The sequence below is a fragment of the Eschrichtius robustus genome, chromosome 10 (genome assembly GCF_028021215.1).
Source record: "Eschrichtius robustus isolate mEscRob2 chromosome 10, mEscRob2.pri, whole genome shotgun sequence".
NCBI classification, from domain to species: domain Eukaryota; kingdom Metazoa; phylum Chordata; class Mammalia; order Artiodactyla; family Eschrichtiidae; genus Eschrichtius; species Eschrichtius robustus.
In genome coordinates, this window is record NC_090833.1 from 116598470 (window position 1) to 116625172 (window position 26703).

Below are 26703 nucleotides of genomic sequence, written 5' to 3' on the forward strand. Positions count from 1 at the left end.
CTTGCTCACTCACCCTACACCCGGCAAAGAACTCCTTCTGCGGTTGCTCCTGACAATTTCAAAGTCTGGTCTGTTGGATTTCTCTGGCAATCAACTGTCTCTTCAGTTTTCAGCTTCTGATTGTCAGGTAAGCTGTCCCCAACTTAGCCCTTGCCTACCCTTTCCCACCACTCTGGCCATTCTCTGCCTGCATTTTCTAAGCACAACCCTCAGGTCCCCTGTGTTCCAGTAGCCACCCTGATGGGCCACTTCTCTGCCTCCCTACCTGACCTAAATCATCACCACCTCATAACGAATCAGCACCCTCAGCCTCTCACCTGTCCAACTCCAGCAGCCAAGTAGAAAATTCAGCAAACCCATGAAGCTTGAGAGCCTGCAACTTATGACGAGCTGGCCTGAAATCTCTTTAGTTTTGGCTCCTTTAGTTTTATTGCCATTGATTGGAAATATGGGCGGGCATTAGTTCCGTACTTAAAAAAAAAAGTCTCTATGTAATAAATATTATAAGCAGCATAGACCTGAGAACACCAAAGACCTTTCACAAACAGGTTCCTACAACCAAAGGGAAGAAGTTTAAGTTTGTGTATCTAAGGTATCTAAGTATCCAAGGGAACCAAACTAATGGGGTGGGAGGGAATCCTGAATCTCTAGTAACATCAAAATCTCCACTTTTATTTCATAATTAACTATGGTTTATAATTTAGAGGTTAGTTAGAGCTTCTTGAGCTAACTTCTAGAAAAATGCAGAGGCAACACTTCTTTAAATAGGTAACCTCACAAAGACCCTTAATTGCGTACATGAATGAACTAAGGACATAATCTGCCTTAAAAGTTGCCAGTTTCTCTAGCAAAAACCATTAGGAGACTGAGTCCTTAGTTTTGCTAAGAACGTTGTTACTAGTCAAAATAATAGCTAACAGTTACTGAAGGCTTTTGTAAGATCAGGTCACTGTGCTGAGGAGTGTCTGAGATTCCCTGATTTCATCCTGCCCACAGCCCTGTGAGCAAACTAATGCCCAGAAAGGTTAAGTACCTTGTGCAAAACACCCAGTGGTAAATCATTAAATGCGGCCTCCCGCACTGCCTGCGCCAACAAAGACAGCACGCTGCAGGCGCGTGGTCAGGTCCCCAGCAGGACAGGCGGTCACGGGCGGGACAGGCTAGACGGATACGAGGGCGGGGGTGGGTCTGGAGTCGCGGCCCGGGGCGGGGGAGGGATGGAGGGGCGTGGCAGAGGCGGGGCCGGTGGAGGGCGTGGCAGGGGCGGGGCCTGGATGGAAGGGCGGGGCGGGGCCGGGATGGAGGGGCGCGGCAGGGGGAGGTACCAAAGGGAGTGGGGCGGGAGGGGCCCGCATCCTAACCTGCCCGTGGACTTTGCCAGTCCTGCTACGCGCCAGGCCGGATCCTAACCAGGCTCTCGCGCAGCCACCAGCCGGGCCTTCGGCGGCCTCTCCTGGCTCCGCGCGCCGGACCACACGCGGGGGACAGCAGAGGTGGCCTTGGAGGGGTTAGGGGGCAGGATTGACGCGGATCCTTGGTTTTCCTAGTCTTCAACCACCTAAGGCGCGGCTTGCCGCTTGGAATCCGAGAATGAATTACACACGGTTCATCACGGCTGCGAGCGCGGCCAGAAAGCCTTCCGCCCTTCGACTCATGGGTGAGTGCGGGCCCTGCTCTCCCACTGGAGGGGACGGTCCCCGCAGAGCTGCTCGGGGCGGCCTGAGCCCGGCTCTGCGCAGACCTGGCACAGAAGCCGCGCTGGAACGGGCACGAGGGCGGGCCATCAGCAGTAGAGAGAGAGGGCAGGCCGCTGTGGACACGCTGTGGCCGCTTCCGGGCACAGGAGTCGGGGTTCGGCTCAGCGTGCGGGCGCGTGCGGAGTGGGGAGGGCGGGTTCGCGGGACAGAGCGGGGTGCGCGCGGAGCCGGGCAGGGACGGGCCGAGTGGAAGACCGTTTTCTGTTACTGCGGCCCTTGGCTTGTCTGCCTGATCACTCTGCCTTCTTAGATGCACGTGTCTCTTCCTTAGTTCCTCCACCGGTGAGGTCGGTCCACAAAAAAAGGCATCTTCTATGTTTCTTTCGGACTAGCATTCTATCACTAGAAATCGTTACACTTTAAAGTTTTACTGACTTTAATGCAACATGCTGAACCATCTCTGTTTAGGAAAGTCTTCACTGAAAGTGTTTCTTCTTCTCCTCCTTATTTGTTGTAGCTGAGATATTGGGCAAGTCATCGAAATCTGTCCTCTCCCTGGCGACTGGAGCACCAAACCCCAACACGTTCCCTTTCAAGACTGCGGTTATCACCACAGACAACGGAGAGACCATCCAATTTGATGAAGAGATGATGAAGAGAGCACTGCAGTATTCTCAGAGTGCTGGGTACTGATCAGTAGATAATGTAACCTTGGTTCATTTTCATGAGCAATATTCTACAGCTCGCTGATAAAGTGACCTGTGTGTTTTTTAACTGGGTATTCAGCAGTGAGGAAGGTTTGGGGAAGAGTTTTAGAAGAAAAAATAATTGCAGCAATGATACTGAATGCCTAAGACGCCAGGGACTGCTTCTCAACCTTATATGACTAGGAGAGGGAGAAGTTTTTGGAAGGTGGTTCCATTTGAGCTGAGACTGGGAAAAGAAAAAGAGAGAATATAGCTAGGTAAAGAAGAAGGGTAGGAGAAAGGAGGAAAAGGATGACCCAGGAAGCAGCCAGTTTAGGCCCTGGGGAAATTTTTTAATGATTATGTTCCCTTTCTAAACAGGCAGCTATGTAAGCGTGTTGCCCTCAGTTCAGATGTGTTTAATCTCATAAAGGCAACTGGAACACATATTCTAAAGCTTTCCTTAGCTGGTCTTCTTCCAGTGATAAAGGGTAACTTAGAGAGTGTCTATGAATTATACTTTATTAAAGCCTGTTTGCTCTGTGATTGAAGAATAATGCATGTTGGGTGCATAAGAATTGTTTTGTATACAATGTATACCTAGGCTTTTCTTTCCGTGATGGAAAGAACTTACTGAACCTGCACTTCTAGGTATCCTACAGAAATCTCCCTAAGGGAAACAAAAAATTAATTACGCAGTGAGTGCTCTAATGTAAAAGAAAAAGTACAGGCTTTGGAATGAGAAAGCTGTAGATTCAAATCTCAGCTCTTTTAATCACCAGCTGATTACCTTTATGTGGATTTCCTAATCTCTAAGTCTGTTACCTTGTCTTTTAAGTAAAGATATTAATATTGGCAAAAAGCATTTGAGGACCTTTAAAGTGCCTGCTATAAAGCCACCATTTAGCCCCTGTCTACTATTATTATGACTTTCACTACTGTCCATTTTTAAATGCATTTTATGCTTTAGACTCCCAGAGCTGTTATCCTGGCTGAAACAGTTACAAGTAAAATTGCATAATCCTCCCACCATCCATTATCCACCCAGCCAAGGACAAATGGACATGTGTCTCACATGTGGCAGCCAAGAAGGTCTCTGTAAGGTAAGGCTGGAAGGAAGGGCGCCCGCGGGAAGAATCAAATACTACGTTCACCCAGACGGCCATCTCTCCCTTAGCCACAGAGCATCGTGTTCTGTGGGTTACGAAGGCTTCCTTGTCTTCACCTAGAATCATAAACGGAACTTAAAGACATTCACCAACCTGACTTCTCTTTCTTTTTGTCACATCTTTATTGGAGTATAATTGCTTTACAATGTTGCGTTAGTTTCTGCTGTACAACAGTCAGTCAGCCATATGCATACATACATCCCCATATCCCCTCCCTCTTGAGCCTCCCTCCCACCCTCCATATCCCACCCCTCTAAGTGGTCACAAAACACCCAGCTGCTCTCCCTGTGCTATGTGGCTGCTTCCCACTAGCTATCGATTTTACAGTTGGTAGTGTATATATGTCCATGCCACTCTCTCACTTCGTCCCAGCTTACCCTTCCCCCTCCCTGTGTCCTCAAGTCCATTCTCCACGTCTGCATCTTTATTCCTGCCCTGCCACCAGGTTCATCAGTACCAGTTTTTTTAGATTCCATATATATGCATTAGCATACGGTATTTATTTTTCTCTTTCTGACTTACTTCACTCTGTATGACAGACTGTAGGTCCACCCACCTCACTACAAATAACTCAATTTTGTTCCTCTTTATGGCTGAGTAATATTCCATTGTATATATGTGCCACATCTTCTTTATCCATTCATCTGTCGATGGACATTTAGGTTGCTTCCATATCCTGGCTATTGTAAACAGTGCTGCAATGAATATTGTGGTACATGTTCCTTTTTGAATTATGGTTTTCTCAGGATATATGCCCAGTAGTGGGATTGCTGGGTCATATGGTAGTTCTATTTTTAGTTTTTTAAGGAACCTCCATACTGTTCTCCATAGTGACTGTATCAATTTACATTCCCACCAACAGTGCAAGAGGGTTCCCTTTTCTCCACACCCTCTCCGGCATTTATTGTTTGTAGATTTTTTGATGATGGCCATTCTGAATGGTGTGAGGTGATACCTCATTGTGGTTTTGATTTGCTTTTCTCTAATGATTAGTGATGTTGAGCATCTCTTCATGTGTTTGTTGGCAATCTGTATGTGTTCTTTGGAGAAATGTTTATTTAGGTCTTCTGCCCATTTTTGGATTGTTTGTTTTTTTGATATTGAGCTGCATGAGCTGCTTGTATATTTTGGAGATTAATCCTTTGTCAGTTGCTTCATTTGCAACCTGATTTCTCTTAAACAGAGATCCCATCATCATTGACCCAGAGCTCTGAGTCCTTAGGACAAGATTCCCATTCAGGGAGAACTCAACCCCTACCTGCAGCTTAGTGAGCGCTGCTTACTTCCATCTGACTCAGAGATTCAGGCTAAATTTCAGTTTTGCTTGTGGCTATAACATTTCAGTGTATGACTTTTAAATTCTTTGAGGGTGTATCCTGATACTCCTGAGATGAAACGTCATTCCTTTGTGTGTCTGCTGGTGTTATCGTCTGTGCCGGCTGCCTCTTGTACCCTGACTCCCTCTTGGCTGTGCTTCTCCACGTCTACGTATATGTCTGTGTCTGTGGCTGACTTCTCCTCTGGGTTACTTTCTCTCTCTCTTTCTCTCTCTCTCTGTCTGCCTCTCTCCTGGGTTCCAGGAACTCCACAGAGGTAACCACCACTGGGGGGTCCCTGGATAAAGAGACTGCATATATGGTTAAAGTTTCATCTATGTTTTTCTTTTCTTTTTCATGAATAATTAGTCCTGGATAAGGAGGCTCTACATTCAGTCCTCACATCTAGATTAAAGTATGACTCTTGTTTATCTCAAACCAGAGTAGCTTTCTTGCTCTTCTTTCTTATGTAAATGTGAAAGTTATAATCTGGTTAGTTTTAATGAATTTCAATTAAATTATTTTTACAGAATAAGGTATTAAAGTAATAAGACTTTATAATTTTCCTCCCCCTTTTTGTCCTGAATTAGGAAAAATAAAAGGATTAGCTGCTGTTTGATTTTTCTTTTTTTTTTTTTAATTTATTTATTTATTTTTATTTATGGCTGTGTTGGGTCTTCGTTTCTGTGCGGGGGCTTTCTCTAGTTGCGGCAAGCGGGGGCCACGCTTCATCGCGGTGCGCGGGCCTCTCACTATCATGGCCTCTCTTGTTGCGGAGCACAGGCTCCAGACGCGCAGGCTCAGTAGTTGTGGCTCACGGGCCCAGTCGCTCCGCGGCATGTGGGATCTTCCCAGACCAGGGCTCAAACCCGTGTCCCCTGCATTGGCAGGCGGATTCTCAACCACTGCGCCACCAGGGAAGCCCCGATTTTTTTTCTTGAAGAGAAACATTTGTGATGCTCCAGACTAGTAGGAAAAAAAAGTTCTTTTCAGTGAAATTCTTTTCTTAGGAAGGAACACTATGTGCCTTTTTTTTTCTCCAGAAAGATGCACAAGAAAGTTTCTTCTTTGTCTGTTGCAACATCAGTCATATCAAAGAGGAAGATAGCATAGGTGGCCTAATGCATCAGTAACTCACTGGCTTATAGCCATGCTTGTTACAGAGGCCTCCTGGGAATGTGGTTTAATATTTCTCCCACTTTGTTCTCCAGGATGGATATTATTTTAGGTGTCCGTGTCTCAGATAATAAACAGCCCTCCCTCCTCATTTAGGATATTTGACTTTCTCATGTCCCCTAATTGACATGGGAAATGTACGTGATGAGGTTTTCACCTGATCCACGGATGATACACAAGCCACCCAGTGATCTGTTTGGTCCTAGGAGGTCCTGTAAATCCTGAATCAATTAGAAACTTGTCAGAGGATGACACTGTCATAAAATGCCAAAAGCTCCTAAGGAAAAGTAAATGGAACATCCTAGACCAAATCAGGAAGCAAAAGTCAAATCTTCTGTCCCAATGTATAATGGCCGTGCTGTTTATCAAGAGCTCTAGGTTGTTAAAATAATAGGGAGGAGAGGCTTGACCTGGGGATTGTGAAACATCACAGGGCAGGAAAGAATGATTCTGTGACTCGTATAAGATTTAGTCAGAATGGTGGACCAGTATCTCCGTGAGGGTAAAAACCATGCCTTTATGCTCGTCCCTTTATCTCCATCCTTTACACAGGCCTGGCTTATAGCAAATATTTTTAAATTTTTCAGAAAAAGAATAAAAGGAATAAATAAATTTTAGGAGCCAAAGCAGTTATGTTTTTTTTTTTTTCAACCTAGAACGGAGGTTTGCAAACTGTGGCTTGAGAGCCAAGCCAGCCCTTGTCTGATTCTGTAAGTAGAGCTTTACTGGAACTCAGCCACACCATCGGCTGACGTACTGTCTACGGCTGTTTTCTCACCTTGAGGCAGAGATGAGTAGTTGCAATGGAGACACCGGGGCTCACAAAATACGTCCCATCTGGCATTTACAGAAAACTTGCCAACTCCTTCTCTAGAGTCCTAGTGAGCCCAAACCAAAAAAAAAAGGCGGGGGGGTGTTTTCTAAGACTGGAAACCAAACTAACCAAGCTAACCTATGCTTCTTTTGTTAGGTATTTGAAATGATCGTTAATCCTGGAGATAATATCCTCGTAAATGAACCTATTTATTCAGGAACAATTCATGCTGTGAGTATACATTTCTACAAAAGGCAGCTCTCTTTCTTATAACAAATGAGAAGAAACCACTGCACCTTGAGAATTATCTGCCCACTGAAACATAAAATAGCATCTTTCTTCTTAAACAGGAGAATCATTAATATATGCAAAATATGTGAAATGTACCCTCTGCTTTATACATTTCTTCTTACAAGGTCTAAATGTAGGGGTGCTAAAATTGGGTTGTGCAAAATCATGTCCAGATTTCTTAACATTTCACCTGAAATGTGACTTAATTTACAAAGACGTTTTTTCACTACCATCTATATTACCACACGCCTAAGGATGATCATATGTCAATGGAGAATAACCGTACAGTAACATGGTATGATTAGGACTTTCCTCTCCAGTCTTAATTAATGGGACTCTGATATCCAGAACGAGGAATCGGATCACCTGCTCTGCTGTGCCCTGGTCAGAACACACCACTGTCGGGGGCACAATACTTTTGGGTCGATGTGAATACAGACTGGAGCACAGTCGGAGAAAAGCGACCAGAGTGAACAAACAAATGGAAATAATACCATAGGTTGAATTGTTTTAGGAACTATGCTCTTCTCTGCAGAAAGAGAAGACTCCACGGGGGCATGAGGATTGTCCTCAAGTACATTAAAGCTAGCCATGTGACAGAGGAGTTAGATTTGTCTGTGCATGTCCTCAGGTTCATACAACTGGAATCAAAGGATGGAAACTACAGGAAAACAGTTTCAACTCAATGTAACAACTGTCTAACCATCAGCCTTACCGGCTCTCTGAGGAGTAAAGCACTGCCCATCACTGCAGGGGCTCAGAGTAACTCTCAATGGCCACCTGACATGAATGCTAGCAAAGTACTTCTAGCTTAGAGTAGGGGATTTAATGAGATGACCCTTATGCTCTACTGAATCTAACTTCATGGATTATCTTTTTTTTTTGAATTTAATATTATCTTTGTGAAAAATGAATATATATAGAAAGCAATTAGCTAGTCTTGATGAAAGGCATATTTCCTCAACACTCCCAAGTAGGGGTAAAAATATATTATAAACATTGCTTTTCTAATGAACAATCTGAAAAGGAAATTAAGAAAATTCCATTTGTAATAGCATCCAAAAGAATAAAATATCTGGGAATAAATCTAACAAAATGGGTGAAAGACTTCCACATTAAAAACTAAAAAACATTGCTGAAAGAAATTAAAGAAGATGCCAATAAACTGAAAGGCATCACCTTCTCCTGGGTTGGAAGACTTAATACTGTTCAGGTGTCAATACTACCACCGCAATTTACAGATTCCATGCAATCCCTATCAAAATTCCAATAGCCTTTTTTGCAGAAATAGAAAAGCCAGTCCTCAAATTCATTTGGGATTGGAAAGGGTCCAAATAGGCAAACCAATCTTGAAAAAGTGCAAAGTTAGAAGATTCTCGGTTCCCAATTTCAAAACCAACTGCCTTAATCTGTAGTAATCAAAACCGGCTGGTACTGGCATTAAGGATAGATACATACCCCAATGGAATAGAATTGAGAGTTCAGAAATAAACCATACAGCTGTGACCAACTGATTTTGACAAGGGTACCAAAACCATTCAACAGGAAAAAAAAAGTCTCTTCAACAAATTGTGCTGGGATAACTGTATTTCCACGTGAAAAAGAAAGAAATTGGACCCTCACCTCATGCCATATAAAAATTTAACTCAAAATGGATCAAACATTTAAATATAAGAGCTAAAACTATAAACTCTTAGAAGAAAACATAAGGGCAAATCTTCTTGACCTTGGATTTGGCACTATTCTTAGATATAAACAACAAAAATACAAGCAACAACAAAAATATAGATAAATTGGACTTCATCAAAAATTAAAATCTTTTGAGCATCAAAGGACATTATGAAGAAAGTGAATAATCAGCCTACAGAGTGGGAGAAAATACATGCAAATCATATATATGGTAAGAGTTCAATATCCAGAGTATATAAAGACCTCCTACAACTAAAAAACAAAAGACAAAGAAATTAATTTAAAAATAGACAAAGGACTTGAATAGACATTTCTCCAAAGAAGATATATAAATGGCCAATAAGTACATGAAAAGATGCTCAACATCACTAGTCATCAGAGAAACTAAAGTCAAACCATAGTGAGATACTACTTCACACCTACTAGGATGGCTATTATTTTTTTAATGGAATATAGCAAGTAACGGTGAATATGTAGAGAAATTGGAACCGCAGTACATTGCTGGTGGAAATGTAAAATGGTGCAGCCCCTGTGGAAAACAGTTTATCAGTGCCTCAAAAAATTAAACATAGAATTACCATGGACACACAAATTCCACTCCTAGTATGTACCCAAAAAGATTTGAAAACTGGGGCTCAAACAGAAACATAAACGTTCATAGCAGCATTATTCACAATAGCCAAAACATGGAGCAGCCCAAGTTTACATCAGTGCATGAATAAAATGTGGTCCATCCACACAATGGAATATTATTCAGCCAGAAAAAGGAAGGAAGTTCTGGCACCTGCTACAACATGGATAAACCTTGAAAGCACTATGCCAAGTGAAAGAAGCCAGACACCAAAGGACACATATTGTATGATTCCACTTGTACAAAATATCTGAAATAGGCAAACTCATAGAGACAGAAAGTTGCTTAGTGGTTACCAGGGGCTGAGGGAGGGGGAAGTGGGGAGTTATTGCTTAATGATACAGGGGGTCTGTTTGGAGTGATGAAAAGATTTTGGAAATTAATAGTGACGATGGATGCACACATTGTGAATGTAATTAATGCCACTGAGTCGCACACTTTAAAATGGCAAATTTTTGTTATTTACATATTGTGCCCTAATTTAAAAAACTAAAATAAAATAATTACCTTTTCTTAGTGACTGGATACTAATTGTTAATTATTTTCCTAAACTCCTAAGTCATAAGATTACACAATGCCTATAAATATAAAATTTTTGTCTATGTAAACAGCACACATGCACACACGTTTTCACACACCCAAACAGAGACCAATGCCAGGCTGTGAGGGAATATGCTTACGGTCCATGTGTGTTTACCTCACGGTCCAATATTGACTTCTTTTATTCATGTTTATGTGATTTCTAAGTCTAAGACCTTTTAAATTTACCATAAGTGGGGTCTGGATTATTCTCAGTGCATAATTCTACATTTGACTGCTAAGAAAAGTGTTTGCTTATCCTTTGAAAATATTTTTTCTGAGAACCTCGCTCAGTTATTGCTATTTTTTAAAATTTTTATTGAAATATATTGTACTTGATTTACAATGTTGTGTTCATTTCAGATGTACACCAAAGTGATTCAGTTATACATATATATGTATAACTTCCAGATCCTTTTCCATTATAGGTTATTACAAGATATTGAGTATAGTTCCCTGTGCTATACAATAGGTTCTTGTTGGTTATCTATTTTATATATAGTAGTGTGTATATGTTAATTCCTAACTCCTCATTTATCCCTCCTCTCCTCTTTCCCTTTTGTAGCCAGAAGTTTGTTTTCTATGTCTGTGTGTGTCTATTTGTTTTATAAATAGGTTCATTTGTATCATTTTATTAGATTCCATATATAGGCAATATTATATGATATTTGTATTTCGCCATCTGACTTACTTCACTTACTATGATAATCTCTAGATCCATCCATGTTGCAGAAAATGGCATTATTTCTATCTTTTTATGGCTGAGTAATATTCCATTGTGTATATATGTGTGTGTGTGTGTGTGTGTATATATATGTGTATACATACATACATACACATACCACATCTTTATCCATTCATCTGTCAATGAACACTTAGGTTGCTTCCATGTCCTGGCTATTGTAAATAATGCTGCAATGAACATTGGGGTGCATGTGTCTTTTACAAGTATGGTTTTCTCCAGATATATGACGAGGAAGGGGATTGCTGGATCATAAGGTAATTCTGTTTCTAGTTTTTTAAGGAACCTCCATACTGTTCTCCATAGTGGCTGCACCAATTTACATTCCCACCAACAGTGTAGGAGAGTTCCCTTTTCTCCACACCCTCTCCAGCATTTATTATTTGTAGACTTTTTAATGAGGGCCATTCTGACCGGTGTGAGGTGGTACATCATTGCAGTTTTCATTTGCATTTCTCTAATAATTAGTAACATTGAGCATCTTTTCATGTGCCTGTTGGCCATCTGCATGTCTTCTTTGGAGAAATGTCTATTTAGATCTTCTGCCCAATTTTGGACTGGGTTGTTTGTTTTTTTGATATTGAGCTGTATGAGCTGTCTGTATATTTTGGAAATTAATCCCTTGTCAGTTCCATTGTTTGCAAATAGCTTCTCCCATTCTGTAGGTTGTCTTTCCATTCGTTGATGATTTCCTTTGCTTGTTACTTATTAAGTTCCGATTTTTTTCTTTATGTTCGTCCACAAACATAAAACATAAAAACACAAAACTTTCATAGAACAATGTCTATAAACAAGGCCACTACTTGTGACTTCAGCCTTTGCAATCGGTACAGTATAGTATCCACATGCCTTGGTGAGCCACTGCCCTGGTGCTCCTTGGTGCCCCAGCACCACCCTGGCTCCCCTGTCCCTCTCCTAAGACCAACCTGAGCATCCCATAGTACAGAGCCAATGCTGGCATGGTGGGGGGCCTCCAGGACCCCATTCCAGCCTGCTCTGTATCTGATGTGCCCATGCTACACCACTTGTCCGATATTTTGAATATCACCTCTGCTTATAACTATTTTACGTATTAGCATCACAGATGCTTTATAAGATTAATTTACTTTGTCAAAAAACATGCCTTAATAAACACCTATTTTATGAACCAGTTCTAAGCATGATTATGAAGATAATGCACTGTGGGCGAAGAGCTGAGTGCAGGTTTGTGTTTCAGGGTATAAATGGTAACATTCTCCTTAGTGTAAGAACCAGTGACACTGATATTTTGTGTCAAGTCTGAGTCTTGGGCTTTCTTTTCTCTTTGTACTGGACAGCTGCAACCTCTGGGCTGCAACATGATTAATGTTTCCAGTGATGAGCACGGGATTATTCCAGACTCCCTCAGAGAAATACTTTCCAGATGGAAACCAGAAGATTCAAAGAACCCCGAGAAAAACACCCCCAAATTTCTTTATACTGTCCCAAATGGCAACAACCCTGCCGGGAACTCATTAACAACTAACCGCAAAAAGGAAATCTATGAGGTATTTTCAAAGAATGTGCTATGTGGCTGTGTTCTTGTTTTGTTCTGACTCTTTCGAAGAGTGCTCTGCAAGTTCCTTCTCATGACCCCTTGCTCTCAAGGAAGATGATTTTTAATAAAAGGAAGTCATCTATGCCAGGGTCGCCATGAATTTAAATTCAAGAAACTATTACACTCTTGTTGACTATGAGATTTTTCTTTCCCTTTAACTGATATTTTCATTGAAAGAAATGTTATTCTTGGTGTGATGTTAAACTCTATGAGGTTATTTAATAACTGGCCCCAAGTTTGATTTTCATTATTTTATGTTTGTACTTTCAACCTGTCCCTTCCCATTCCTACTTCTTGTCATTTCAGGTTACAAAGAAATTCCTTTAAAATAGGAGGCAAGCTCCTTTTGTAAAGTCTCCTCTAGGTAGCTGAACATGATGTCTAATATTTTTCACTATAAACACTGTTCTAAAATCATATATTAAGCTACACAGAAATGAGTACAAAGAACTATGATTCCAAGTGATTTTTATCTTTGAGCGATCTGAAGAAATAAATATGCTCCTTTAACTTTTTTAGCTCGCAAGAAAATATGACTTCCTCATCATAGAAGATGATCCTTATTATTTTATGCAGTTCAACAAGGTAAGTGCAGTGTCAACTCAGCCCACAATCAGTAGATAAGTGGCTGTAAGTTATTGCGCTGATTTGAGTTTAGCCGGGCTGCTGAGTATTTTCATCTCTGGTATTACTGCTCTTTCTACAAATTCCTTACCTTTAGAATAGTGGCTGGCTCTCTGTGCCAGGCACGTGGAGGGTCGAGTGAGTCAAGGGTGAGGGTCGTCTGGACTCCAAATCCAGATCGTGGCTCCTTCGACATCGTACCAGGGTTATGCAGTGGGCGTCTCCTTGGGTGTCAACCTCAGTCTCTCGCGGGTGGCTGATGGGCCAAGGACTTGGGAGCTGTGTCCAGGCTGAAGGAGAAGGAGGGCCGCGCTCAGTCAGTGAGGTGGCTGTGGGCAGAGGAGGGGCGTTCCTAGCATCATGCTGCCCACTCGCCATCCCTGTCACTTAGGGCCGGGGACTTACCTGCAGAATGATGGACTTTTAGATCCTTTCCCACTATATACGTACACCACTGTGAACGAGCATGGTTTCCTAGGAGACAACAGTAGTGGTACAGACACCCAATGCCCAATTCCTCAAAATCCAACACTGTAATTGCTCTCAGGCCTGCACAGAACAAACACATGGACTCAGTCCCCACTTTATATCTACGGAGAAGAAACAACTCTTGGCTTTTTATCTAGTTTGCCTGAATACCATGTCTGCCTGCCGCCCACCTTCAACACGACCATGGCCCCCTTTCTCGTTGGCATTTACTTGTGAAGTAAATATGGCAGTTTCAGCATTGCACACCGACTACACTGCTCATCTTCATTTGCACCTTTTTTGTGTTTCTAGTTGGTCTAAGGGTCAGCATTCTCTTAACAGCCCTCAGCATCAGAATGCTGATGGCCCTCTTCGTTTTGGTCTTTCCCAAACTACTTTTTCTTGAATGCTTCCTCGAAATCTGTTCATCCTGGATCTCAAGCCTGGGGACAAGGAGGTCCTGTGTGAGGTTTCCCTAAACTCATGGGAGTGGCATCGTGAGCAAGTGAGAGGACGTGTGTGTGTGTGTTTGGCAGAAAAGCCGTGAAGATCGGCAGATACGAATAGAAGAACATGCATCTCTGGTTCTTACTCCATCTCAAAGGGCTGAGATGAAGACAAGAAAAAGGATGTTTGTCCTACTGTTCTCCAAATCCATTCCTCCCCACTCTCTGCACAAAGTAGGGATACGGTCTCTAACAGACTTCCCAAGCCAACAGTATTTTTCTTCCATTTCAAGCCCTGGGCACCGACTTTTCTCTCCATGGACGTTGATGGGCGTGTCATCCGAGCTGACTCCTTTTCCAAAGTCCTGTCCTCTGGGTAAGGCCCTGGCTGTGCCTTCAGGCTGCATCTACAGGCGACAGAGGCTGCACCTCAGCATCTCTTAGTGCAAACAGTTCTTCTCATTTAAGATACTTGTATTCCTGTTTGATTTTATCTATTAATAACAGGCTTTTCTACCAATCCTTCCGAGTGGTCAAAGATACTTGGCCATTAACCTATAGCTTAATGGGGACTGGTCAGGTTTTTGCTTGCATATATGATAGAGCACATTTAGAAATACCTGGTCAGATATGCATTCTATTTTAACTGTACAATTTAATTTAAATGTGTATTTTAAATAAGAAGTTGTTTTATTAGAATGTGTTAACTGTCTAGGTCCATTTGTCCCCAGGTCACAACTTTCTTCCCCGTGAAATCAGTAACAAGGTATTAATTGTTAATGCAGGGTTGGTATTGTGCCTTTTCTCTCTTTGTGCAGGTTGCGAATAGGGTTTATAACTGGTCCAAAGCCCTTGATCGAGAGAATTGTTTTACACACAGAAGTTTCAACAATGCACACCAGCACTTTCAGCCAGGTAGGAATTTTTTGAATCAGATCATAAAATAAAATAGATGTTGGCAAATATGACTGCGTGTAGGTGGCAGAGAGAGAAATCACTGATTGCAGCTCTAGTTCCGCATGGACTGAATTAGGAGACCACGCACAGCAGATGTTTGCTCTAAAAGGCAAAAGAGATTTGAATGGACCTGGTGCTGTTTCACAGTGTAGATCAAGCTCCTTGAGGGTCAGAGATCTTATTCATCTGTGTTCTGGCATCTAGCCTAGGAATCCCATAAAAACTGTGTTGGACTCGACAGGGCGGAAGAGGTTTGGTGAAGTAACACACCGTTAGCTTCGTTGTCCTGGAATCTGAGAGCACGGGTTCAAACCCGTGTGGTGGCCCGACGTCTGCCTTCACTGCCCATGTGCTAACCTCCCTACAGACACCAGCTGGAATGTATTTTAACTAAAATACAGTAAAATTATTTTTGGAGAATGTATAAATTTCTTTACAAGCTTTGAGAAATTATTGGACCCATCCCTAAGGCAACCTTGAGAATCAGACCTTAAGGACAGAACGGCTACCTAAGAACGCAAAAGGGGTAGTTCATGTAGAATGGACATTTCTTTGACATTATACATTCCACAAAGTGCAGATATCCCATGTTTTATCAAGTTGGGGGCTTTTTCTATATTTTCTGTATCTGTTATCAACCAAATTTCACTATCCATTTAGAACATTTAGAACTTTCATTCTGGATACAAAAATCTCTAAATATATTGTATAACTTCTTATATAGACTGTATGTGTTTTATATTTAGAGAGGCCATCTAGGGCGGCAGTTATTGGGTGGATCTGGGGCTGGACAGTCTGCCCTAAGTCCAGGCTCTGTGATGTGCAGTGACTGCAGGAAAGTTAATTTCACCTTGTGCCTCATTCTCTTTATCAGTAGAGTGGAAATAATGACCTGCCCAATAAGGGTATTACAAAGATCAACTTAGCTGAACTATATTCATATGGTACAGCAGTTTCCAGCACATAGCAAGGACCATATCAATATTTGTTATTTTTACTATTATTGTTGTCATTGTTATTAATCAACGTTGTTATAAGTCGCTGAGCCTATAAGGCTGCGTGCAGGTTGTTGCCTCTTCTTAGGGTCGTTTGCACATAATCAAGAGTGATTTGCTGTGATCTTTGGCCAAAAAAAACATTTTAGAGGATGAACCTTATAACTCTCTCATCCCTTTTAGCTCCTGGTATCACAGCTTCTCCACCAATGGGGAGAAGAGGGCTTCCTGGCTCATGTAGAGAGGTACTGTATTTTAGGTTCCATACTTTATATAGAAATGGACTTCACTCTATTAATTTTCATTTTTGAATTATTGCAAAATAATGGAAAGACCACAATGGTAAAAAAGTTTACCATCAGACAGGTCAAATAAATATGCTCTATTCCCTCATCAAGAATTTGACATTTTCATCAAGATAGAAAATAGATTCTTATAGACTGGACTCCAGAGCCTTTTAGTGTCTGCAATCAATGTAGCAAACACATCCTTTTCATTGTTTTCTTCTTCTAGGATTATTGATTTCTATAGAAAGCAAAGGGATGCATTATTGGCAGCCGCAGACAAGTGGTTAAGTGGTGAGTGGAACTTACATCCTGTCCTGGGATGAACAGTAGCCCTTATATGAGTGAGTGATACACACCACAGAGTATTGTTAATAACCCTGGGGAAGGAAACAGGGCCCAGGAGTATTCTTGTCAAGAAAATGTTACCCTATGAATGATCTCAGAAGTAACAGCACAAACCCTGGCACAATTCTACGCATTTCTACTATACCTGACTGCTGCAAAGTATCTGTGGTTTGAAGAAAAAAGACCAATTAGTCTAACAATCAACCAGCAATAACCTACTTAAAGTTAAATAACATCTGTACTCAAAAGGTTTTCAAAATTTTGCTCCAAATAGAAGAGGAATTGTGAAATCAACAACATACTCCTTTTCTGACTCTATAAAGACAAAACAGTACAATCTAAGGCAGGTTTCTCATTACAGACAATTTGCCTTTTAATAATTAACCTCATTTATCTAATATTTTCTATTGCTAATTTGATTTCAGAATGGTTTAGATTTAATTTTCTATTAAGGAAGAAAGTAAAATGAATTGCATGGCTTTAATTACACCACTAAAAATGCCTTTGGCAAGAATAATAGTAAATACAAAGTATTCACTTCTTATTTCCCTCATATCTTGTTCCCTATGTAGTCCTGGTAAAAACACAATTACTATCTTTTTGATAAGAGTACTATTCTACCACTTCCTATAGTGAAGTTGAAAAAAAGGCTTTAGTCAACATCAAGGTTTTTTTTTTTTTAAAGGGTAATAATCAAAATCAAAATAATTATTCTTCCTTCCTGGTTTCTGTACCCTTATATTCAATGAAGCATAAAGTCTACAAATGACCAGAATTTCTTAATTTTATGTATTCCTTTCATAATTAATTACATTCTGATAAAAACTTCAATTCATTAGACTTATGAACAATTACATAAATGATAGGATTTGTTGAAACACTAGAAGGCTGTAGAAAGAGTTGAGGAATCCGCTCCTAAAACTGAAAGAGCCGTGTTTGGCTTAGGGACAGTTCTAAGGGAGGGAGGTGGGCATGGCACTGGATTTCCCGCACTGCCCTGAGACCCACTAAAATCGTAAATAAACACGAGTCTCCTCTCTCCCTTTCAAACCCTCCCCTTACTTTTTAAAATAAAACTCAGAGCATCAATTTTCAGGACTCATAAAACTATATTTTTAAAAATGCTATCCCTGAAGGAACTTTTTTGGAAATACTAGTTTACAGTTACTGCAATTTGTCATTTCAGCGATATAGCTGACATCATCAAAAATGGTCTCGGGAAATATTTCTTCTCTTCTTTTGTTTGTAGGTTTGGCAGAATGGCAGGTTCCTACTGCTGGAATGTTTTTATGGGTTAAAATTAAGGGCCTTCATGATGTAAGAAAACTGATCGAAGAGAAAGCCTTTAAGAAAGAGGTAAAACAGGAAGAAAAGCTGTATTTTTTCTTTAAAGTAATATCTTAATAAAATGGCGAGAGATATCTATCGTTGCCCACCAACCCAAGGCATAATGTTTGCCTATCAGATACATTATCTCCTTACTAAGAACATAATAGATTTTGGGTTACAGAACTAGTCTCCTGGTCTAAACTAGGGGAAATAGTCATTCAGCTCAGCTATTGATTAGCTTAGTGGCTAAGAGCACACTGTCTGGAGTCACGTCCTTGGGTGTGAATCCCAGCTCCAGCCCTGCCCTTATATGTGGCGTTGGGTAAAATGCAGATAATAAGAACCTCTCCCTCTTAGGGTTGCTATGATGATGAAAGCAATAAATATGGATAAAGTACTTAGACTAATACCTGGCACATAGTAAATGCTTGATAAGTATTAGCCAGTAATATTTTTTATTATTTTTTAAAAATTTTTATTGGAGTATAGTTGATTTACAATGTTGTGTTAGTTTCAGGTGTACAGCAAAGTGAATCAGTTATACATATACATATATGCACTCTTTTTTAGATTCTTTTCCCATATAGGCCTTTAGAGTATTGAGTAGAGTTCCCTGTGCTATACAGTAGGGCCTTATTAGTTATCTGTTTTATATATAGTAGTTTTATATGTCAATCCCAAACTCCCAGTTTAACCCTCCTCCCCTTACCCACTGGTAACCATAAGCCGTTAGTATTAAAATAAAAGGATTTTTTTCCTGATTATGAAAGTAAAGCATACTCATGGTAACATTATTCTTCATTAAAGCATAATGAAAAGTTTTTAAATAGCCCATAATTTTACCACCCAGATTTTATGACCATTTGTGAAATATTTTCTTTAACAGCTTATATATATCTAGTAGTTTGCCTATGAAATTATTTTTTTATTAAAGTATAATGCTTTACAGTATTACATTCGTTTCAGGTGTACAACATAGTGATTCAATATTTTTAACAATTAGACTCCACTTAAAGTTATTACAAAAAATTGGTTATATTCCCTGTGCTGTACAATATGTCACTGTATCTTCTTTATTTTATACATAATAGTTTGTACCTCTTAATCCTCTATCCCTATCATGCCCTTCCCCCTTCCCTCTTCCCAGTGGTAGGCACTCTATTATGTGTGAGTCTCTTTCTTTTTGTTGTATTTATTGATTTTATTTTTTTAGATTCTGCATATAAGTGCATATTTGTCTTTCTCTGACTTATTTCACTAAGCATAATACCCTCCAAGTCCATCCATGTTGTCACAAATGGCATTGTTTCATTCATTTTATGACTTTGTGTATCACATCACACATCTCACATATTCTTTATCCATTCATCTGTTAATGGGCACTTAGGTTGTTTCCATATCTTGGCAATTATACATAATGCTGAAATGAACACTGGGGTGCATGTATCTTTTTTAAGTGGTGTTTTCATTTTCTTTGGACATATACCCACAAGTGGAATTGCTGGGTCATATGGTAGTTCTATGTTTCATTTTTTGAGGAACCTCCACACTATTTTCCATAATGCTTCACCAATTTACATTCCCACCGACAGTTTACAAGTGCTCCCTTTTCTCTACATCCTCACCAGCATTTTATTTGTTGTCCATTTGATGATTGCCATTTTGATAAGTGTGACGTGATATCTCACGTTTTGATTTGCATTGATGATTAATGGTTAATGATTGGCATTAACCTGATGATTAATGATGTTGAGCATCTTTTCATGTGCCTTTTAGCCATCTGTATGTCTTCTCTGGAAAAATGTACATTCAGGTCTTGTGCCCATTTTTTAATTGGGTGGTTTGTTTGTTGGATATGGCTGTGCAATTATTTTACATGATTAAAATTACACAGAAAAGTTTATATCCTGCTTTTTTCACTTAAAATTCGCCCGCAAGGATTTCTAGGTTTTTTTCTCCTTTTGTACTTAAATCAGGTCTACTTAGATTTCATTCAGAGGCACTAATTAAGCTGAGACATCTAAATATGCTTCTGTGTAGCTTTCCAATTTACCAAGTAATAACAGCACATAGAAAGTGCTTAATAAATACTTAAATGACTTAACTCATATAAGTGCATTTTAGTACAATAAATCAATTTTATTACATCTTCTTTGCTTTGTTATCAATGCCATTAATATTCACAATATTTGATAAGTGGCTATTTGTTTGTATCCCTGAGCTAGGAGATAAGGATACAGGCTTCATATTTTATTATAGTTTTTTCAGTCCCTTTTATTTATTCCATATACCCTATTGCATGGACCTTCAACTTTTCTAAATAATCACTAACTTTAACACCACTCTCTTAACCCAGATTTTGGTCACCTTGCAAGATTATTACCACTCCCTCCTTCTCTACAGAAACTTGCTTCTGGCACATCCCTAAACTGTTCCCCAATATTGGTAGAAATGACAGTTTTCATTTCATCGTTAATCAGGGGGAAAAAAAAAAACTCATCTTCAGCCTTGAAATTTTCTCCCCAGAATACCCCCAAATCATTTCATTCCCAGCTCACCTAACTTCAACAACCAGGGGCCAGATTTACACCATGAAAATACAAGCAGTTTCTTAAAGTTCTGAATGTCATGATTTTACTAGACAACAATCTCAAAGACTTAACAACCCAGCTTAGTTCTGACTCATGCACAATTTTCCAAGACGTGGTCTACAGGCTCCTCTGCTCCTGCCATGAGTCAGAGACCCAGGTTCCTGCCACCTTCTTGCTCTGAGTTTTTCAACACACGGATCCATGATGACCGCAGCATTAAGAGGGCATGGTGGGTCACACAGGGAGACGTTCGGGGCCAGGCCGAGAAGTAGCACCAAAACTTCCCCTCTCCTGGCTGGGATTCAATCATGCAGCCACAGGCATCTAGAAAGAGGCTGGGAACAGTGTGTTTTTATGCTCAGGAAGCAGAGGACACATGCTTTGGGGCAGCGAGCTGTTGGCCACAGAAGTCACCAAGAAGAGCAGGTGTCCCACCGTTTTGACACCATTACCTATCATTTTTATTCCTTCACTCTATGTATTAAGTGTTTCCACCTCTTTGAGTGACCAATTTTCTTTGCACCTCGGGGACACTACACTCTGTATATTCTCCCTGACAGACTCTTCCCCTACTTTTTGCTTGGCCTGTGCTTACTTACCTTTCAACTCCCAGCTGAAAGATCACCCCCAAATTTGAAAACTCAAAAAGGGTATTTTACACTGATTGATTTGCAGATGTTGAAAAATCCTTGTATCCCTGGGATAAATCCCACTTGATCATGGTGTATGATCCTTCTGATGTGTTACTGGATTCGGTTTGCTACTATTTTGTTGAGGATTTTTGCATCTCTGTTCATTAGTGATATTGGCCTTTAATTTTCTTTTTTTGTGGTGTCTTTGTCTGATTTTGGTAGTAGGGTGATAGTGGCCTCATAGAATGAGTTTGGAAGTGTTCCTTTCTCTGCAATTTTTTGGAATAGTTTCAGAAGGATAGGTGTTAACTCTTCTCTAAATGTTTGATAGAATTTACCTGTGAAGCCATCTGGTCCTGGACTTTTGCTTGTTGGGAGTTTTTAACTTACTGGTTCAATTTCAGTACTGGTAACTGCTCTGTTCATATTTTCTATTTCTTCCTGCTTCAGGTTTGGGAGGTTGTACCTTTCTCAGAATTTGGCCATTTCTTCTAGGTTGTCCATTTTATTAGTATATACTTGCTTGTAGTAGTCCCTTATGGTCCTTTATATTTCTGTGGTGTTGGTTGTAACTTCTCCTTTTCATTTCTGATTTTATTGAGTTGGGCCCTCTCCCTTTTTTTCTTGATGAGTCTGCCTCAAGGTTTATCAATTCTGTTTATCTTTCCAAAGAACCAGCTTTTAGTTTCATTGATCTTTTCTACTGTCTTCTTAGTCTCTAATTTATTTCTGCTCTGATCTTTATGATTTCTTTCCTTCTACTAACTATGGGTTTGGTTTGTTCTTCTTTCTCTAGTTGCTTTAGGTGTAAGGTTAGGTTGTTCATTTGGGATTTTTGTTGTTTCCTGAGGTATGATTGTATTGATATAAACTTCCCTCTTAGAACTGCTTTTGCTGCATCCCATAGGTTTTAGATACTTGTGTTTTCATTTTCATTTATCTCTAGGTATTTTTGATTTTCTCTTTAATTTCTTCAATGATCCATTGGTTGTTTAGTAGCATATTGTTTAGCCTCCACGTTTGTGTTTTTTGAGTTTTTTTCAATAGCCACAAATCAATCCATATGATATACCACATTAACAAATTGAAGAATAAAAACCATACAATCATTTCAATAGAGGCAAGAAAAGCTTCTGATAAAATGCAACATCCATTTATGACAAAAACTCTCCAGAAAGTGGGTATAGAGGGAACACACGTTAACATAATAAAGGCTGTATATGAAAAACCCACAGCTAACATCATACTCAACGGTGAAAATCTGAAAGCATTTCTTCTAAGGTGAGGAACAAGACAAGGATGCCCCACTCACCACTTTTATTCAACAAAGTTTTGGAAGACCTAGACACAGCAATCAGAGAAGAAAAAGAAATAGAAGGAATCCAAAGTGGAAAAGAAGAAGTAAAACTGTCACTGTTTGCAGATGAGATGATGCTATACATAGAAAATCCTAAAGACACTACCAGAAAACTACTAGAGCTCATCAATGAATTTGGTAAAGTTGCATGATACAAAATAAATACACAGAAATTTGTTGCATTTCTATACACTAACAACAAAAGAGCAGAAAGAGAAATTAAGGAAAAAATCCCATTTGCCATCGTATCAAAAAGAATAAAATACCTAGGAATAAACCTACCTAAAAAGGCAGAAGACCTGTACTTGGAAAACTGTAAGATGCTGATGAAAGAAATTGAAGACAACACAAACAGATGGAAAGATATAGCATGTTCTTGGATTGGAAGAATCAATATTGTCAAAATGACTTTACTATCCAAGGCCAACTACAGGTTCAATGCAATCCCTGTATCAAATTACCAACGGCATTTTTCACAGAACTAAAATAATTTTAACATTTGTATGGAAACACAAAAGACCCCTAACAGCCAAAGCAGTCTTGAGAAAGAAGAATGGAGCTGGAGGAGTCACGTTCCCTGACTTCAGACTATACTACAAAGCTGCAGTAATCAAAGCAGTATGGTACTGGAACAAAAACAGAAATATAGACCACTGGAACAGGAGAGAAAGCCCAGAAATAAACCCACGCACCTATGGCCAATTAATCTACAACAAAGGAAGCAAGAAAATACAGTGGAGAAAAGACAGTCTCTTCAGTAAGTGTTGCTGGGAGAACTGGACAGCTACATGTAAAAGAATGAAATTAGAACATTCTCTAACACGATAAATAAAAATAAATTGAAAATGGCTTACAGACCTAAATGTAAGACTGGATAATACAAAACTCCTACAGCAAAACAGGAAGAACACTCTTTGACATAAATCACAGCAATATCTTTTTCGTTCTGTCTCCTAGATTAATGGAAATAAAAACAAAAATAAATACATGGGACCTACTTAAAAGCTTTTGCACAGCAAAGGAAAGCATAAAAAAACAAAAAGGCAACCTATAGAATGGGAACAAATATTTGCAAATGTTGCAACCAACAAGGGATTAATTTCCAAAGTATACAAACAGCTCATACAGCTCAATATCAAAAAAACAAACAACCCAATCCAAAATTGGGCAGAAGACCTAAAAAGACATTTCTCCAAAGAATACATACAGATGGCCAACAGGCACATGAAAAGATGCTCAATATCACTAATTATTAGAGAAATGCAAATCGAAACTACAATGAAGTGTCACTTCATACCGGTCAGAAAGCCCATCATCAAAATGTCTACAAATAATAAAGGCTGGAGAGGGTGTGGAGAAAACAGGACCCTCCTACACTGTTGGTGGGAATGTACAATGGTGCCGCCACTATGGAGAATAGTATGGAGGTTCATAAGGAAACTAAAAGTAGAGTTACCATATGATCCAGTTATCCCACTCCTGGGAATATATATGGTGAAAAGTATAATTCAAAAAGATACATGCACCCCAATGTTCATTGCAGCACTATTTACAATAGCCAGTACATGGAAGCAACTTAAATGTCCATCAACAGAGGAACAGATAGAGAAGATGTGGTACATATATACAGTGGAATATTACTCAGCCAGAATTACTCAGAATGAAATAATGCCATTTGCAGCAACATGGATCAACCTAGAGATGATCATACTAAGTAAGTCAGACAGAGAAAGACAAATATCATATGATATCACTTATGTGGAATCTAAAAAAATGATACAAATGAATTTATTTACAAAATGGAAATAGACCCACAAACATAGAAAACAAACTTATGGTTACCAAAGGGGTAAGGGGGGAAGGGATAAATTAGGAGTTTGGGATTAACATACATACACTATTATGTATAAAATAGATAATCAACAAGGACCTACTGTATAGCACAGGAAACTATACTCAATATTTTATAATAACCTATAAGGGAAAAGAATATGAAAAAGAAAAGATAGATCGATCGATAGATATACATATACATATACACATATGTATAACTGAATCACTATGCTGTATACCCAAAACTAACACAACATTGTAAATCAGCTATAGTTTAACTTAAAAAAATGAAATAAAATATTTTTTAAAATGATATTTCATTGGATTTATTTTACTGTTCTAGTTATGTTAAACATTTATTCGTGTTTATTACCATTTCTATTTCTTGAATAAGCTGTCCTTGTCCATTTTAAAGTTTTTCCTCTGTTTCTGTGCATTCTTTATAATATATGGAGAAGAGGTAGAATTGCTGTATTTATTGTAAACACCAGTTTCTATGCTTTTAGTTTTATTGTACAACATGCAGTAATTTTATATAAATTGATTTTTCTCTTGTGATTTCTTTCATTGCTTTCTAAGTTTAAAAGTCATCCTCCACTCTGAGCTTAGATTCACCTATATTTCCTTTTAGTTTTCTTTAATGGTACATCACGTGTTTTCCATAAACTCTCTTAGATATTCATGCTTCCTGGATATAACTTCTACCTTGATAGTTCAGCTCCTTGCCCCTACTTCAGAGCATCCTTCTCTTTAGCTTCTCCAGAGCAGATGGACATGGTGAGTACAATATTCTCTTTAGAGTAAAACTAGATATCCATTTATTTTTTGTGTTCATTTTGGGAGTTACAACATTATTTGATATCTTCTTGGGTTTCTGCAAAATGGGTATTAGTTGGAAAGTCACAAACTACCATTCAGAGAAGTTGCCAGGCTTCTATAGACAAATGATGTGACCAAATTGGAGTTGAATAGATTTCAGACCTGCTCAACAGTGTTGGCAGATTATCAACACGTTACAGAGAGAACCTCTTTCGCTCCTTCATGGAATTAACATGAGCCATAGTCCAAATTCATGAAGCCATCCATCTCTATCTCTGGGGGAAGGGTCAAATAGAATAATATTAATGATTGGAGTTAAGTAATTGCTTAATCACAAAGTCCAGCTTTAACCAGGATTACAGGAAACCAAGAAGCAAGTTCCTAAGAACTGTGTGTCGGGAACCCACAGAAGAGCCGTAAACTGAAGAGTCCAGTAAGTGTAAGAAGAATGTATACTTATCCTTGGAGATGGGTTGTCTCCGGGTGTGTTCTTGATTGACTTGCTTTCTCATGTCATTAAATATGCTTTTCATAAGTTATATATGCGTAGAGCTGGACAACTGAAACTATACAGAAGGCACGTGCAGGTGAGAGAGTATATGAAAAAAATAATTCGTGTTCTGGGAGAAAATGATGATCTTGAGGAAATAAGGATTTGAAACATTTCCTGGGACTCTGATATGCTTCCGTCTACATATATTAGTGGACATGACGGCCTCTGACCCAGATAAAACTGAGGTTAATCCTGACCTTTCACTGTCTGATCTCAACCTAAGATGGATACTCTTTGTTTAAATTTCTAAAGTTATGACAGACTTTTCCTAAGCAGCATCCTAATTTTATTAATTCTTCTCTCTGTTCGCTTTTAGGCCTTCCAGGGATTAGCCCAATTTATAAAGGAATCTTTATGAAGAAATCGAGCTCTTCATAGCACTCACGGTTTTCAGATAAATTATTTCTATGTTTTACCAGGAAGAAATGATTGTTGGTGTTAGACTTACAGATTGGGTTTCACCAAACACGTCATATCTGTAGTAATTTAACTAGACAACTTTTAAAGTGCCCTTGAACCCATCAGATTGCCAAAATATATTTATAATCCACCTGTACATGTTGATAAATTTTCAACCCCCGAAAAGTATTTTTATCCTGGATTTTCTTGTAAAGATTTTTGTAGTTGCTTTATCATTTCCCATAAATTTTCTTTGAAAATAACATTTTTATAGTAAATTATTTGTAAGCAAACAATCATGTTCAAAATGGTATGTAATGTGAACTTTTCCTATTTTGAAGAAAATGTAATGAGAGCTTGTTGCAAAAATTGTTAGAATTTGACTGTTATACATAATTTTTAGTAAGAGTATCACAGACATTATGTTATGGCATAGAAATCCATTTAAAATAAAATTCCGAATCTAAACATACATAAAGGTCTCCCTATTAATTCTAAGTAAGGAGGAGAGATTAAGGACTGAGAAAAATGTACTACATTGTATTTTTATGAAACTACACAACTTTCAAAATGCATTCTTATCAGTTTCGTAATCTCAATCTACTAGACTCCTTTGAGGTACTTACGATATACTTTTTAATGCTTTTCTTTCTCACCTTTAAGGTCTTTATTTTTCCCATCTGATTATTAAATATATGCTCA

At 39.2% G+C, this 26703-nt stretch overlaps 1 protein-coding gene across 3 annotated transcripts; it reads left to right on the forward strand.

Moving 5' to 3' along the window:
• On the forward strand, nucleotides 1-26447 carry LOC137770294 (kynurenine/alpha-aminoadipate aminotransferase, mitochondrial-like). 3 transcript variants are annotated; one of them, XM_068552898.1, is made up of 15 exons: nucleotides 1-127; nucleotides 1548-1657; nucleotides 2215-2383; nucleotides 3354-3486; nucleotides 7015-7089; nucleotides 12107-12316; nucleotides 12886-12951; nucleotides 14198-14280; nucleotides 14723-14819; nucleotides 16040-16101; nucleotides 16370-16434; nucleotides 17738-17844; nucleotides 24906-25007; nucleotides 25404-25482; nucleotides 25919-26447. In XM_068552898.1, the coding sequence occupies exons 2-14, from the start codon at nucleotides 1591-1593 to the stop codon at nucleotides 25467-25469; spliced, it is 1302 nt and encodes a 433-aa protein (XP_068408999.1). In that variant the 5' UTR covers nucleotides 1-127; nucleotides 1548-1590; the 3' UTR covers nucleotides 25470-25482; nucleotides 25919-26447. The 3 variants fall into 3 exon arrangements, with proteins under 3 accessions (XP_068408999.1, XP_068409000.1, XP_068409001.1); XM_068552899.1 differs by lacking the exon at nucleotides 25404-25482 and having other exon boundaries at nucleotides 25919-26445; XM_068552900.1 differs by lacking the exons at nucleotides 1-127; nucleotides 1548-1657 and adding an exon at nucleotides 1752-1851.
• Nucleotides 26448-26703: the final 256 nt, after the last annotated feature.

Coding starts and splice junctions, on each gene's coding strand:
- LOC137770294 (XM_068552898.1), top strand. CDS start 1,591: ATGAATTACACACGGTTCATCACGGCTGCGAGCGCGGCCAGAAAGCCT. Junction 14,281..14,722: donor TCCAAAGTCCTGTCCTCTGG/GTAAGGCCCTGG, acceptor CTCTTTGTGCAG/GTTGCGAATAGGGTTTATAA. Junction 17,845..24,905: donor AGAAAGCCTTTAAGAAAGAG/GTAAAACAGGAA, acceptor AAACTCTCTTAG/ATATTCATGCTTCCTGGATA.